Source organism: Dermacentor variabilis, chromosome 8 (assembly GCF_050947875.1).
Source record: "Dermacentor variabilis isolate Ectoservices chromosome 8, ASM5094787v1, whole genome shotgun sequence".
NCBI lineage: Eukaryota > Metazoa > Arthropoda > Arachnida > Ixodida > Ixodidae > Dermacentor > Dermacentor variabilis.
The window spans coordinates 17110631-17127370 of NC_134575.1; the positions used below are offsets into that span (position 1 = coordinate 17110631).

Consider the following 16740-nt stretch of genomic DNA (forward strand, 5'->3'; position numbering starts at 1 on the left):
TCTGTCCATGTCGTCGACGGATATCTGCCAGTAGCCGGACCGTAAGTCGAGAGAAGAAAAATAAGTGGCACCGTACAGGCAGTCTAGAGCGTCATCAATACGTGGCAAAGGGTACACGTCCTTTTTTGTGATTTTGTTCAGGTGGCAATAATCTACACAAAAACGCCACGTTCCATCCTTCTTTTTGACAAGTACGACGGGAGAAGCCCAGGGACTACAGGAAGGCTCGATAATGTCCTTTGCAAGCATCTTTTTGACTTCCTGTTGGATAACAGCTCGTTCTGACGCAGAAACACGATATGGACGACGGTGAATAGGGTTCGCATCGCCAGTGTTTATGCGATGGGTCACGACGGACGTTTGACCTAAGGGTCGATTGTCAAAGTCAAAAATGTCGCGATAGCCTTCAAGAACGCGGCAAAGGGCTGCAGCTTGAGCAGGTGTAAGGTCAGAGGAGACCATCTGCTTCATGTCGACGTCAGTACTGTGCGATGACGTCACGGTATGGGCTGAGCTGTAACGATCTTCCACTGTGAAAGGCTCGACCTCATCATCCTGCAAAGCGCGAAGTATAGCCAAGGAGATCCCCTGAGGCAGAACTTGCGCGGTTAGCGCGAAATTGACGAGTGGAAGGCAGGTGCGGTTACCAGTAATTTTCAGCACAGTGTGCGGCACGATAACACCATGTGTAAGCATAACGGCCGGAATTGGTGCGGCCACGTAATTGCCGTCAGGTACAGCTGGTGAGGACAACAAGTCTACGTGTGTCATAGAGCGAGGTGGTAGGCGAATAAAATCTATGCAGCGCAGATGGCTGGGAGGCGGGTCCACAGGGTCGGCAAGAAGAGGCAAGTCAAGGCGAAGTGAGCCGGCCGAACAGTCAAAGAGGGCAGAATGATGGGCAAGAAAATCCAGACCGAGAATGAGTTCGTGAGGGCAATGCTCGATGACGGTGAAGAGAACGACGGTGTGTCGCTCAGCAATGGTGAGTCGGGCAGAGCACATGCCAACAATAGCGACAGTCCCTCCGTCGGCGACTTGTACAAATCGGTTCGGGGCAGGCGTCAGAACTTTCTTGAGCCGACGGCGAAGAGCAGCACTCATAATGGACACATGCGCCCCGGTGTCAATCAACGCGCACACAGGAACATTGTCGACGAGAACGTCCAAAAGATTTCGTCGGTAAGGTGAAGCGAGGATTTTGAGCCAATGTCGTCTTTGCAGCTTCACCTCCAGAAGCTGCGCTGTCTAGTTTTCCGGTCGGGGGTGCGGCGAGTAGGTCGGAGAAGGAGCACGGCGAGACGGGGGCGAGCGAGATTGACGACGGGAGGGAGAAGGCGAGCGGGAGTAGCGGGGTCGAGTCAAAGGCGTCGCAGGGTCAGATGATGGGGTGGGCATAGAAGGGGCGAAGGAAAAGGACGCACTAGAGGGGCGAGGGTGGTAATTAGGAGAATAGCGTGTGGGGGAAGTCCAGCGGCTGCGGCAGTGGCGAGCGACATGGCCAATGCGTCGGCAGTTAAAACAGATCGGCTTGTCGTCCACGGTGCGCCATTCGGAGGGGTTGCGCTGTCGATAAGAGTAAGAAGGGCGCGGTGGGGCCGTACGTGGAGAGAGAGGTTCCGAGCATGCGGAACGAATGGAGTGCAGGCCGACGTTGGATAACTCTTGACGGACGATGGCCTGGATCAAGGAGATTGTCACCGGAGAATGATCAGGTGACGGAAATGAAGGGGCCGCCGGTTGTGCCGCTTCGACCTCACGACGAATAAGGCGGGTCAAGTTGTCACATCGCGACGGCTGGTGGAAGAGGTCGTCACAGGATGACGTAGCAGCTGTGTTGGGAAGTCGCGTGATGTGCTGGGATAACCGGCGGCTTTTAGCATGCTCAAGACGGCGGCACTCCTTGAGGATCGTATCGATGCTGGTGACGTTGGTAAACACCAGTAAATTGAAGGCGTCGTCAGCAATCCCTTTGAGGACGTGATTTACCTTATCGTCCTCAGACATGGTCGGGTCAGCCTTGGCACAAAGGGCCAAGACGTCGAGAATATAGGACACGTAGGACTCGGTCGACGTCTGTACACGTGTGGCTAGGGCTTTCTTGGCATTGACTTGACGACCGAAGGGATTGCCAAAAAGGTCGCGGAGCTTCTCTTTGAAGAGATCCCAGCTCGAGATCTCCTCTTCGTGTGTCTGGAACCATGCAAGTGGAGCTCCGTCGAGGTAGAAAACAACGTTCGCGAGCATAATAGTCGAATCCCACCTGTGACTGGTGCTGACACGTTCGTATAAGCGGAGCCAGTCGTCAACATCAGGACAGCCGACTCCGTTGAAAACACCAGGATCCCGAGGTGGGGAAATGGCGACGTAGGTCGGGGCGGCAGGCGGATAGGTTGCGTAGAGGAAGTGCCGCCAGCAGGAGCCGAAGTTGCACTGTCGCCGTTGCGACCGCTGCGAAGCTCCATGACGGGTACGGGGAACGTCCACCTCCACCAAATTAATGTTACGTGTAGCTGACGTACGAGTCTACAATATATTTACACGTAGACAAGCGGTGGCAATGATGGCGACGCTATATCAAGCGGTGGCCACGTCGTCTTCCTTCTCCTCAGTGCAGCCACACTGTGGCGGCTGTTCCGTAGCAATATATATATATTTAAAAGGCAACCAAGCATTTAACTGGACTTTGTGTGAGCAAATCTTTATTCTCACCTTTAAAAAAAACTTTTTTTTTTTGACGTTTGCCCAACTGCGATGCATCAACTTCCTCTCAAGAGCTGCAACATCTGGCAGCAAGTCGCCGACAAAGTCGCGACAACGCCATACATTGCGTGACATGTCCGCTTAACTCGGAACGGACACGTAAGCCACAACGCAGATGTGGGATGCCAATACGAACACAAACACCTCACACTGATGTAGACATAGATGCACACCTGCCAAGTTCGGACAAACCAAATCTGGTAGATATTCTGCGAGGGGAAGGGGGTTCAGGCTGTTGGGTCACCCTATTATTTCCTTAACAAGGCTATGCGCCATGAACTTCCAACTGCATTGGATTCAGCCGGATTTTTTTGCCGATGTGGCCAGACAAAGCACTGGATGCAGATAGAAACAGGGCACAACTGCAATTTCCGGCAAACTTTCCAGTGAACTGTACAACCGGAAGAAATAGTCTAAATCCAGCCAGATAATCCGGAAGACTTCGCAGATATATAGACGACAGTGCATACCCTAAACGTGCATCCAATAAAAACACAGACGATAATGCAGTTATCTAATGCAGCTGTCCATGCTGTACCTCTTATTATGTATCACTAACAAGCCAAATAGGGTGGAAAGTTCGGTTTGGTGGCTCTTGCCTAAAGGTGCAGTGGGAGAAAACTGAGAAGACGCACAGCGTAGTGTGGACCTACTCCTCGCGTCGTACCTACAGTCACTGAGAAGCCCAACTTAGCCCTCTCATGGAAGCGAGTCAAACTCAAGCGTGACAAACATTGTAGCTGTCGCATCGAGGGGAGAACACGCCTCACCTGACTGCTGCTGCGCATGAAGGGGGAGACACGTCCCACGCTCCTTGGCCTCTTGAACTCCACAGGAGCTGCAACGTCCGGCCCAGCCAGTGACGTCGTAGCAATGTCTGGGTTCCACATGTCCACGACAGGGAATCTGCGCGAATGCACAATTCAAGCCGCAGAACATGGGCCGGTTGGACGACCTGCGTCCTCATTCTTACAACTTTGATAAGGAGACGTCGCGCTCACAGCTGCTTTGCTTTTGCTCAAATTTCACCACAGAGTCAAACTCCTTGGTCCAAATTGTTCAACCAAATGGTGTCATTTCCTGGTCTGTGCACAGACGTCTGCTCACGTCGCCAATGGTAACTAAAGGTGCTGATGAACCAGGCAAACAATTATGTCAACGATGCCTCGTTTGTGTGAAAGCATAGTGGTACCAAGGCTGGCAGATGCAGTTCAAATTGGCCCTCATTATTTGCACTTCACTGCGACAGTAAGAAATAAATGGTACAGCTAGCTTTCATTTAGTGTCATCACACTTAGAGGTTGGTGACTGTATGTACTAACACCGTTAGGCCTAGCGAAGAAGTGGGCAGCAGTCTACGCATAGGTAGAAAGCGCCACTGCTGCTGCGAAATTGCTTTGACTTCTAACAGATGGCATAACAGCATTTAGCACTGATTGCGAGTTGACCATTATAAACACTTTGCTAAAAGACTCCCCCAGGAGACAGATGTAACAACGTTAGAGCCATTTCTTGTTTAAACCACATGAACACTGTAAGGCTACGCCAAAGCTCTAAATAAAGTAATCATCAAAACAATGCTCACCTGTCATTGCGCCGCTGCGATGTTAACATCTGGTAGTTGTCTGCTTCCACTGACGATGACTCTGGGCTGCGGCTGCTGCTACTGCTGCTTCGCTTCGCTCCACTTTGGCCGCTCCGCGATCGGCGCTGTCTTGGTGTGTGCAGACTGACCGAAATGGCATTCCCGCAGACATTCTCGCCGTCCATGCGTACGCGCGATCTGCACGTAATGGGAGATGCCGACATTTAGGACGAAGCTGGACCTGTCGTATAACTCGGCTGACAGCCTAGCACGCCCCTTCAGATATTCAGTGGGGAAAGAAATAAGGTAGAGTAGAACTTTAGAGCGAACCCTATATAACCAAACCTCGGTATAATTAATTATGGGGTATAACAAAGACAGCCTAGAATTTGGTTAGCCACGCCTTGGAGCTTAAATCAAGTTAGGGTGAATATGTCATACACATGAACACTCTTTAGGACCGCCTTCACGCTGACTCTGACCGCACGAATACCGGCAGCAGCGATGATAAAATAGCAACACTTAAAGGGACACTAAAGCGAAACAGTAAATCAGTTTAGACTAATGCAGCATTGTTTGAGAACCCTGCAGGCAGTCATTTCTAAAACATAGTTTGATTATCAGATGAGAAAATTAAGTTCCAAGTATCAGTATTTGTATTTCGCGCCGCAATCCCAGCGCCGGTACGTCAGCGTGACGTCAGGGATTCCAAAGTATGTTTTCGCATTTGGGCCGCGTTGGCTGAATAAAAGTTCCCGAAATTTGCCATGCTTAAAATTTGGTTCCTTTAGAACACAATGTAGTCAATCTGTACCGCTACATATAATTAGTAGGCCCTAGAAGATGCCATCAAAATCCAAGACGTCACAGCCCCCAGGTGCGGGAACTTAAGTAGGCGTCGCCACCCGTATTTCGTTTTTGCGCTTTTTCTGGCTTACCAAACGTCTTATCGTTGTAAGAGTGGTGTTTTTGGTGTTGTAGAACGGTAATTTATTGATGTATAAGAAATCATGTTTCACTTTAGTGTCCCTTTAAGCGGCTGTTGGTCCAAATTTTCTATATAGGCATAGTAGATGCAGTGCTGCACAGAGACATGCGCAAGAACGAGAGTGCCGCCCTGGTGGCCTCTGAGATCGCACTGGCACAGGCGCCAGCGCTGTCAGAGGCCACGGCCACCGTACACAGCTGTCTTGCCCGGAGGCATGCCGGAGACATGCCTGGATAACATGGTTACCCTAGCATAGTTGAAAGCAAGCAACTTTCCTCGTGCCTATAGAAATCAACACGCAGCGATCGCTCATCTTCGCAGGCGCAAATTCATCGTAGCTGGACTGGACCAGGGCGGGGGGGGGGGGGGGGGGGGCTGCTGCCGTGAGCCCAGTTTGGCTGCGCTTTCGTGCTTCGAAACTTCGCAAGAACCCTCCTTTTACCACCAGCGGGTTAGCAGTGTCTGTTCAAACGGTAAGGCGCTTTTGAGAGAAGAAGTTTGTTATATCTTGATGCAGTGCATTTGGTCGTACAAATACTGAATGCAGTGCAATTTGGTCGTTATAATTGGTAAATTGTTACATCTGAAATCGTTACATGTGGGTTCGACAGTAATCCGCACCTTATTGCAAAATTAGTGAAAATAGGAGTTTTTGAAGAATGCTTTATCAGACTAAACAGCATTAGAGTTACTTTTGGTTTTGTAACAGGCAGGGAATTTGTTAATTTATAGAAAGAGCCCCCTTTTTTCGAAATTCAGCATTGCTAGCAGGCAAATCTCCACACTTCGATTTAATAGTTTATGTGCGAGTGAACAAAACCATGATACGGATTAATGAGTATGTCTAGAACAAAAGACTGTCTGCATTGGGAGAGAATATGCAGATCTTAGGAAGTTTTCTGTATAAAGCAACGTACATTAACGGACAAAAAGATAGAGCCACACGAATCCCCTTCTTTTTTTTTCCCTAGTACATTGCACTGTGAGGGCCCTGAATTTGGTAGCTATGATGAAATGCGGTAGAGCACGAGAGTTCGTTGGCCAGATGCCTGCTTCTATGGCGATGTAATACATGACGCTTGCAGTTTAAGAGACCTTTCACATCCACTGCCAGGGCAATGAGCGGTTCTGGCTAAAGTTCCCAGGGCAAATCATGCACACGAGACAAATATCCAAGAAACTGGACCCGAGGATGGCCACTGTAACAGCTTAGTTAGGAAAGCACTGCACGCATAATGTAAAAGACGTAGGTAGGGCTCTCACTTGCGGCGAGTTATTTTTTCGTCCACTTTCATTTCCCCTCACCTTATTATTCCTACATTTCAATTACACATGCTTAATTACTCCTATGCCTCTTCAGGATTGTTGTCTGTTTCTTCGTGCAATCGTGACCCCAGAAAAAAAAAAGAAGCAATCGGGCAATCGCATCCCCCCTTTCTTTTGTGCACTGTATCAATTAGTATTCTACTTCTATAATCCAACCGAAAAGGAAAGCTCCGGGACAATATTCGTTCGGTACACCTGGCACTTCCATTTAAGCAGTATTCAGTGCTCTTTATCTTTTCACGCTTTTTTAGTGAAGTGGAGAAGAAGAAGACAGGGCTCACCGGAGGGCTGCATTTGTAGTGGGATACTTCAGAAAGGCCGTTCCGCCACTAATGGAGGTCACACGTCCTCCACAATTCTCCGACAGCTGCTTCAGTCGGCTTTTCAGTTTGCCCGGCGACTTCGTCATTGGTAAATTGGTAACCATCAACTCCAGACAGTGGACTCCCTGCATTTGGGCAATGACCAGTTCAGCTTGTCAATGAAACCCCAATAAAACAAATTAATGAGTACACCACAACAAACAAATTTCGTTAATAAAGGGAAAATAAGACATCCACCTAATTGTAGCAATTGCTACAAAGGAAACCCATACGGGTTCCTCGAAAGAAAAGCCTCAGAGTTGAAGAAAAATTCGTCCTAGTCCGGGACTAGAACCCGGGACCACCGCCTTTCCGGGACAGCCGCTCTACCATCCGAGCTAACCAGGCGGCTAGCAGAAGGCAGGGCGAAGTCGAATTTGTCGACAACACACGAAGCAAAGGCAAGTTTTTGACGTAGTAGTTCTGCGGAAACCCGCAAGGTCGAGAGAAGTAATTAATAAAGGGAAAATCAGACATCCACCCGTTTGTAGCAATTGCTACAAAGGAAACCCATACGGGTTCCTCGAAAGAAAAGCCTCGAAAGTCCCGGACCAGGACAAATTTTTCTTCAACTCTGAGGCTTTTCGTTCGAGGAAACCGTATGGGTTTCTTTTGTAGCAATTGCTACTAATGGGTGGATGTCTGATTTTCCCTTTATTAATTACTTCTCTCGACCTTGCGAGTTTCCACAGAACTACTACGTCAAACCAATTTCAGGCAGTAAGTGCTCAGTCCCTCCTCCCCCCTCCTCATTGGGGTGAACAGCTCTGCACTGTTGCAACTAAGACCTCCACATAACAAATTATTGGGCACAACAACGTCAATCAACCACAGGGGGGCAGATGCTCTATGTTGGAAGCTAAGACATTTGATTTGTCAAGGCAGAACCTCAATGTAACAAGTTACTCGGTACAGTGAAGCAAATAAGTTCGAGGAGCAAAGGCCCAATGTCCAAGGGAGACCAGTTCTGCTTGTTACAGCCAAAACCTCAATATAACAAATTACATTCAAGAACCAATTTTATGAATGCCCAATTTTTCGGCGATAACCAATAATTCGGACTACTTTGCGGCATCGCCACCATAGTCAATGTATAAGAACGTCTGAAATTTTGCTGGCAAAAATCCTTTGCTGTCCAATTTTCCAGACTTTTTGCCATGACCGCTGGTCCGAAGTGACATTAACTGAAGCCACCACCACCACTATTTTGATTATCTCGGCTCATTGAACCGGTGCTCACACGCAGATCTGCTGGCAGTGTAGCCACCACCGCGGCAACGCTAGGCCTACCTGCTTCAACATTCGCTTCCACGGTTCCTTCTATTTGGTGCCGTGTTTTTTTATTGAAAGAATTCACCGCTGTCAGCAATGGCTCAGACTACGCCTTTTTAATCCTCGCTAATTGCTTTGAAACTCTGTTGCACGATGCGTTGCCTAATACCAGTTCACAAAGTACGCTTTGCCTGAATACAGAATTGTTACGTGGCGAAGCAAAAGCAAAGTATTGCAGTGAACCATAACAAGAGTGAGCAGGGGCATTACTCAAGTGATATTGCACAACGAAAAATGGCACAGACATATGAGAAGAAGACACACCAAGTACAACACCATGCGCTTGGTGTGTGTTCTCTTACGTCAGTGTCGCTTTTGTTGTGAAATATCACTTGAGTAATGGATTACCAACTTGCCCGGAATGCTGCTCTCATTAAGAAGGGGCAATCGTCGTGACGTCACACTGCGGATTCCAGTACGTAGGTGCAGGGACGCGAGTACGTCATCCTCTGGCTTGGAGCGCGACGGCCACGAGAACGAAAAATGGCGTTCGGTTTGAAATTTCAGATCTTAATGCGGCGCGTAGCGATGTAATACTTTGCAGACACGGTCGTTACCAAGCAATGTATGCTCTGCGCTTGTCAGCTCAAAATGGCCAGACCTGGTCAAGGGTCCTTTAAGTTTTTCTTAACGCGCCTTGCTCAATGCATGCACTGATCCCATCTAGTTCACTTGTTTTTCGCCATACTCGGCCAACTTGCTCCCTTCTCGGCAGTTGATTTCTTCCATTTTATTTCCGACTTCTTCACTCCTTGCCTCTTGTTCTACTTCTCTATTCAGTTGCATACTTAGGGGCACATATTCCGTTTAATGCACTGGCAAAGAATGGGTGCATACCCAGTGTCATATGCCCTGCTGCACAACCCAGTGGCTCAATAAGTTGTCTATGCGGCAAGAGAGCACAAAAATAATTTACCGATGAATCGATACTCTAATGCGAAATTTGAGCGCAGCTCTATACTTGTTTTTATTTCGCGATATACTGAGGCAAAGAATTTGAGACGTGTGGCAGAGTCGGCTTTTATACATGACTCGTCGACAGTTCCAGTGTAATCGCTGGTGCCGCTTGGCTTCCAGAGAGTACTACACCATTCGCGCCGCGCACACCATCAGATTACAAAACAACCACAAACCAAAGAAACCAAACAAGTGCGAGCGAGGGCTGACGCGAGCGGCCAACAGCACGAAACCAGTGGTCCGGCCGAGACCGGATACGAGCACTCATCGAGCGGGTCAGGCGGGTGCGCATGAAACCAGTCTGCCGCGTGCATGTCACTGAAGGGACCCGCTTTCGTTGATCCACGCCATTCGCGGCTCGCATCTTTCATCTGCCGCTCCGCATTCGCTCTTTCATCTTTCGCTGTTGTGCTCGTTTGCTCGGTTACGCCACTGCCACAGGAACGGGTCCATTAAGAGCTACGCTCTAAAATGGGAGAAAACGCTTCGCTTCAAGAAATAATGAAGCCAAAACAACAACAACAAACGCGACAAAGTGGGCCACACACTCACCTCACGACGGGGGGTGCGGAAAGGCACCCCCGATGCCACTTCGGCAAAGCTGTAGGACTCGTGTGCGCACGCAGTCAAGGCCTCGGGGGCTGAGCCTCCGTGTACCAGAACCACGCGGATCTGCCGACGATGCCGGAAGTCCGACAGATCCGTCGAAAAGTTGACGTCTCCTACGACAAGCCAAGCGGAAGCAGACGTTACCACAAATGGCCCAGAGGGAACCGCAAGAAAGGGCATAATCCGCCTTTTGCGCGTTCAGAGTGCGCATGCGCTGTACCTTAGCAGCGAGCGCCGAAAACATTTTGTACGGTGTCATAGGTTCGACGAGAGTTCGTGCGGCAGACAATACGCGCGTATGGAATAGCATGGACAACCTGTAGCATAGTCGACGACGCGCTATTTGCACTCTGTTTAGGTGGGAATTTCGGCTATTGATAACTATATTGCATTAACGTGTGGTACGTCACAATATAGGCAGACACGACACCGATGATGATAAGAAACCGACCTGATGCCAACGTTTGGCCAACTAGTTGGCAGAGTGTGTCAGAGGGAGACCTATATTATCATACTAGTATCACGAAGATGCGACCGACGACTGTGAGTCGTCGTAGAGTGACAGGCTCTCATGCCGACAAAACCCGTGCGATTGGCTGCCGAGTGAGAACATCGCACCGACAATGCGAATGTCACAGCAACCGCGCTTGTGTGTGTATTTATTGACGCTCAAATTGAGTCGGAACGTACGCTCTAAGTTGAAATGCGCGATTTCCAGCCCTTGCCAGCCGTCCGCACCGAGTTTGAGGGGGCGTTGATCTCGTTAAGCGCAGCTTCATTAGGCCTAACACAGCCTACGAGTTCGTCCACTACCGGCAGACCTAAAATATAGGATAAGCAAGTACGACGAAGGAAACTGCTTTTATAGTTTAGTCTTTGCCATATCGACTTGAAGCGAACCACTTTCAGCATGGCAGGATGCAAACACAAAAGTGTAAATGTGACTGAACGAGGACGTAGGAAGAAACAGACACACACAGACAGCGCTGTCTTTGTGTGTCTGCTTCTTTCTACGTCCTTGTTCAGTCACGCTTACACATTCTATCATGGATCCGAACCAACTAGCCCGCCAATGTGTTTTAACTAAATTAACCAGCACGGTGTCACGCACGCACAGGTAAACATGAACAACTCTCGCTCGATGAGCGCAGAAACTCGCTCTCAAAATTCTGGAGTGAGGAATCGTGCCAGCAGCAAAGCGAATCGACCTTCGTGCATCTCTCGCTTCAACGCTAACGAAACGTTGAAAACACGGCACATACGAAGCTACCGGCACAACGCGCACTCTGCAAAAATCGCAGATGGTTTCAAGACGCGTGAGCGCCGGCAATGCGTCCCTACAGCATCCGCGATTCGCGTGGCCAATGCCGTAGTAGACGTCGGTGTCCAATCTGTACGGAGCGGCGAGCGAGGAGGACATCGAGGCACCCTAGCAGCCGCCGGAGAAGAACGCCCCTCCTCCCTCGCCTCACTCCCCTGCCTCGCGCCACAGGAGAGGGCATGCATCCGGGCCTAAAACCCCTTAAACTTCGTAAAGTAATGACACTTTCCTCCTCCGCCTTCCCTCCTCGTTTCTCCTCTCTGTCACACTCCCTCCTCGACCATGGCACTGCCAACACTGCTCAAGCGTAGCAACGGTGCCAAAATGCGCTCCTTGCCATGGTTTCCTACAAAAATTACTAGAGGGAACTCTGGCGCTAGTGTCTACGGGAGCTGCAATGGGAGCGGTTGTACCAGTGTGGGAATTATGGAAAGTACATGGATTTGCCTAAACTTCGTCCTTTTGGCTTCAAATGGCTTTATGACTTTGTAAGCTCGTCATTTTCAGCAATGTATTGTTTAATAAATAATTAAATAAACATCATTAAAACTGTCCGACGACAGGATTTGAACACAGGAGCTCAAGGGCAGAAGCCTGATATTGAAACCATTAAGCCACGGACGCATGTATCGACAAGCGAATGAAATGCCCTTACGAATTTATCGTGGGCATGCCAGTGCCGTGAGACGATTGGCATGTTTCAATTTGGCCACCTGGACAAGCTCAATCGTTGCAATTCATAGCAATTGTGCGTGTTCCCGGCGTCTTCTGCACTTCGAAGAGCATAGATTGTGCTGAAATTTACGAAATAAGATTGGTCTAGCGTAATATTCAAAGCCACAAGAACGTCTGAATCCTAAAGCACGAAGATCAGACAAATCCATGTACTTCCCATAATTTTCATGGTGGTACGACTGCAGCGCCAGAGTTCCCTCTAGTAATTTTTGTAGGAAACTCTATGCTCCTCGCCCCTTCAAAGACGCTGCTCGAGCAAAAATGGCGCTGATGCACGGCATGAGGGCCCACATGATGCTATTAGGCCAATAGCGACGCGGTGTCGGCCTCGGCCAGAGCGCGCGAGAAGGAAGCGGCATTCTTCAAAGTGTGGCACTACTTTACGAAGTTTAATGGGCTTTATCTGGGCCGCATTCCTCACTCACCCTCACACACTTTCACTCGCACACACAGCATACGGTGCGCGGTGACAGTTTTATCGCCTTTGGACTTTATACGGAACCTCAAGGCAACGCCGACGGCAGAAATGCGCTTAGAGTGTCCATATAATTGCTGTCGCAATGAATGTGCGAAATGGCGACACGGTGCAGTGTCGCGGTATATCATCGTTCTTTATCGAAGGCTGCAGGGCGCACTTGCCGGCGCTTCCACGAACGATGGGCAACTACATAGAGCGGTAGGTCTGTGTGTATTGTTGTGCCGGCAAATTTATTAGTTACTGAGAAACACAATTTGCCTCTTATGCCAAAGTAAAAGGCAAAAAATGATGGGCCTTTCGATCATCATCATCAGCCCATTTTTACGTCCACTGCAGGACGACGGCCTCTCCCTGCGATCTACAATTACCCCTGTCCTGCGCTAACCAATTCCAACATGTGCCTGCGAATTTCCTAATTTCATCACCCAAGCTAGTTTTCTGCCATTCTTGACTGTGCTTCCCATCTCTCTGGGCACCAATTCTGTAATTCTAATGGTCTACCGGTCATCTAACCTACGCATTACATGGCCTGCCCAGCTACATTTTTTTTCTCTTAATGTCAATTAGAATATTGGCCATCCCCATTTGCTTTCCCATCCACACCGCTCTCTTCCTGTTCATCTATGTTTTGGCATTCAATCATTGTTTTGTGTCAGCGGTGCAGGGTTTCTACTGTACTTGAAGCGAGCGGTGGTCCTACATGTGCCGACGTAAACAAAAGCGCCATTCTTGTGTGACATAAATACTCTGCGCGCAGTATCGCCCCTTTAAAGATCTATGGACACTATGGTCAAAACTTAATTATAAAAGCAATTTTGATCATCCTATGGGCATACATTCAGCACAGGTATAACATTGGCAAATGCAAGCACTCGGCTGCTATACGATATGGCTAACCTCTGCTGAGCGGTATCGAGCCCAGCTTGAACTTGATGTGGGCGGTTGGGGGGTGCCCATGTTCGTGCATTTCAACTTCCGAAGCATGTTTCGATTCCTATAGAGTCTAACTAAATAGGAATAGAAGCACAGGCGCTGTGGCAATTGCATCACATTGCGATGTATTCATTCAGAGGCACATCGCACGTCACCATATTTCGACGACTTAGGGTTGTGTGTCGTGCCAGAGTCATTGCCAGCCTTGGTGTACTGCCCAGGAAGCGTCCAGTCACACAAAACGAAAATTACGACTGACAAATGCATAAAACCATTTTAGCTCGCGTGCCTCTCTGCGTCCCACGGCGCCCCGACGCCGTACATTTTGTTTCTCGCGGAGCCCGCTAAGGTGGCGCCACAGCCCACTGCAAAAGGTGGATTGCCCAAGGGTATAAAATTGAGCCTTTTAGTTTTTTGCCTTACTTTTCATACCTTGCTGATTTCCCAGAACTGATTTTGACATATTAAGCGTCACTGTGCTTTGAATTGTTGATTAATTCAGCTTCGCATTCACCCATAGGGTGCTTAACGCTTTCCAAAGTGCACCAAATTAAATTTTTGTCTAAGTAACACATTATTAGGCTTCAGATTCGAATGACATATACTGGTAATACGTTGCTGAACAGACTACAACATTTCTTGATCTAAATATTGAAAAATAAATTAATAGTTGTATTAATTAATGATTGAGACTCTTCTTTGCAACCACTGGAAAACATAGCTCTAAGTCAATATCGGGCTCCTCCAAATAAAAGCTCGTAGGAAGCTCTGCAATTACTGCACAATTCAAAAACCACGAGCGCATCTTGCGCTGGTCAGTCAAGTCATACAACAAGAAATGCATGCTCTGAGACAGACATGAAGCCACACGAACAAACATAAGACAGACAAGCCTAATCGCTCCACTTGTACACACACACACAAAAAAAGTTGTCAAGCAATTTTAGTTTGATCAACCTATGTGTAGATATCCCCACCAGGACATGGGAGGTTTCCTGTTCGAGAGTTATCGCAGTGATAGAAAATTTTTATGTGGCATTGCTTGGCCACAGCTAGGAGAATGTGCAGGAAACCAGACAACCTTACTTCGGCAAGGTACTGAAGAGGTTAAATATCAACTGCAACGAAATTTCCCTTTGGTTAGATTGGTTATGAATAAGTAGCATATATCCCATCAAACCAATCTTAGCAAAGCTGCAGAGCTGGAAATTGTACAATTTTCTTATTGACAGTCTTTAAATAGCACTTAAGTCGACGACATGTGCACCTGGTGGTTAGCAGATACAGCCTCACCTTGTTGTAATGAAGCCGTACCTTACACAAAAAACAGCTTCGTTTATCCGATATTTGTTCTAAACACAGATCTGTTGCACAGTAATAGCAATGAGACAATTTTTATTATTCACTTTGTAATATCCAATAATTTGTCATATCCATGTTTGTTATATCGAGGCTCATCACAAACCATAGCCATAAACCTCTTCAGCCATCTCCAAATCTTGCAATTCATACTGAAAAGCCATTGCTGGTATTCAACATTCCAGGTTCTATAACATATCCAGTTTGTGGAAACAGTGGCATTTTTACAGTTCCAATATAAAAAAAAATGCCTATTGTTAGTGATTGTTATGCTTCCACTGATACAGCTACAAAAACCTTGCACGGATGAATGGTATCTGCTATAGTGCAGCAGAACACGGACACATGAAGAAATGACAGATGGACACAAACGCTTCTGTCGCTGTCCGTCGTTTGTTCATGTGACGTGTTTTGCTGTGCTATACCAGTTACCATTCCATGATATCTAATCAACAAGCACATGTTGCCAACCTCGTCGACTTGCATGCAGGCTCCTCTTTATCTGGAAACAGGCTTTTTATGCAGTCCAAATGTCGCTGTAGTTGGCCTTTAACCGGCCCCTGAAACGGTTCGGACAATGTTTGTAGACGCGTAGAGCACAGCTTAAGTAGAACATTCGCACCACAATTTAAGTGAAGCGTTACGTATTAATGGAGCTACAAGCGATTACAAGTTACCCTCCTCCCTAGCCATGCTTTTCCTCCTCAACTCGTTCGCCGAGCGAGCGGGGCTAAGCTCCGCCTTCACTGGTTCTGCGTCACGATGCAACGTCACATCGTCCACTTCCGAGACCTCTCCGCTAGCCGCTTGGCCGTCGACCCCAAGCGCGAGCTATCGAAGCAGCGTGCGTTGCGAGCAATCTGTCGTAGCACCGAACGTGTCTGGTATTCCAGTAACCACAGGCAAGCTGATCATTTCGGCAAATGACTGGAGGCATAAACTCAAGCTGATGAAGGAACTTTAGCATAGATGTACGTGAGTGGCCTGATCGGTCTGCACGGTCCAGACACTTGTTGGCGCAGCGCTTAACCAGCCAAACAAAGCGCTAATATTACTCTAACCGAGTGTAAAACATTTTAAATATTTATAGTGTTGATGATTACACTCCTTCGAAAAATACACACCAGCAGCAAAGAAGAATACACTTTGTTGCTGCTACTGTGTATGGTTGAGCTCTGTGCCACCAGGTGGCTGCACCATGCAGACCATTCACATTTGCCCTTCTGCTCATATCATGGCACATACCGTTACGGCACAATCAAACGGCCAGACTCTGTCCCCTTGAGCTTGCGTTTGCCCTAATACCGGACTCGCGAAACGCTATTGCGTTAGTAATCTTCCGGTGTAAAGTGAGGGCCACAAACGCACAAATCCTGGCGCCGATCGGATAGCGGCAGTCCGATGCACAGCAGCCAGTTCGCTCGTACGCTGCCTTGCAGAGGGACAAGATGTCACAGCTTTACATATTGCCTGTCGTTACGTTTGCAGTCAACAAGGCAGCAAAGTCGAATCATAGGGCTCGCGAAAAGACTGAGACCGACTCTGAATGCGGAGCTCTCGTCAAAATGGAGTACGTTGCACACAAGCAGACGACCATTGCTGTTTGCGGAAGTGCTTAAGTGCATTGAAAAATTGTTATTGTGCATTCTCTTTATGTTACTTTCTTTTTATAAAAACAAATTAACTAACATTCCAACTATTACGAAGGTCATCTGTTTACCATAAAGTTGGAAAAATTATCGATGACGTGCCCTGGTCAGCCAATAGGATAGCTCGCCCCATTGACGTCATATGGGTGATTTCGGTCATATGGGTAAGGGCGGCTTAAAATTCCGCCGAGCAGTGTGCTGCGATCGGCAGCGATGTGCATTTTTAAGACCTTATGATAAATCACACGCTTTATGCGGAGCACTTAGATGTGTCAATTAATGATCAGAAGGACCTACTCTAACGACTCAGTACGTTTGTAGAAAATCGTCAAAAGCGTTTCAG

The 16740-nt window shown here is 48.1% G+C and overlaps 1 protein-coding gene across 2 annotated transcripts in view; it reads right to left on the minus strand.

Annotated features, from left to right (window-relative positions):
• The window catches only part of Marf1 (meiosis regulator and mRNA stability factor 1-like protein), a 64532-nt gene that overhangs the window by 41979 nt on the left and 5813 nt on the right, over nucleotides 1-16740 (minus strand). For both annotated transcript variants that reach the window (XM_075701277.1, XM_075701276.1), the window contains exons 4-7: nucleotides 9866-10035; nucleotides 6944-7110; nucleotides 4349-4546; nucleotides 3534-3669 (exon numbers count right to left, since the gene is read on the minus strand). In XM_075701277.1, coding sequence (XP_075557392.1) covers nucleotides 3534-3669; nucleotides 4349-4546; nucleotides 6944-7110; nucleotides 9866-10035 — 671 coding nt within the window. The remainder of the gene's footprint in view (nucleotides 1-3533; nucleotides 3670-4348; nucleotides 4547-6943; nucleotides 7111-9865; nucleotides 10036-16740) is intronic.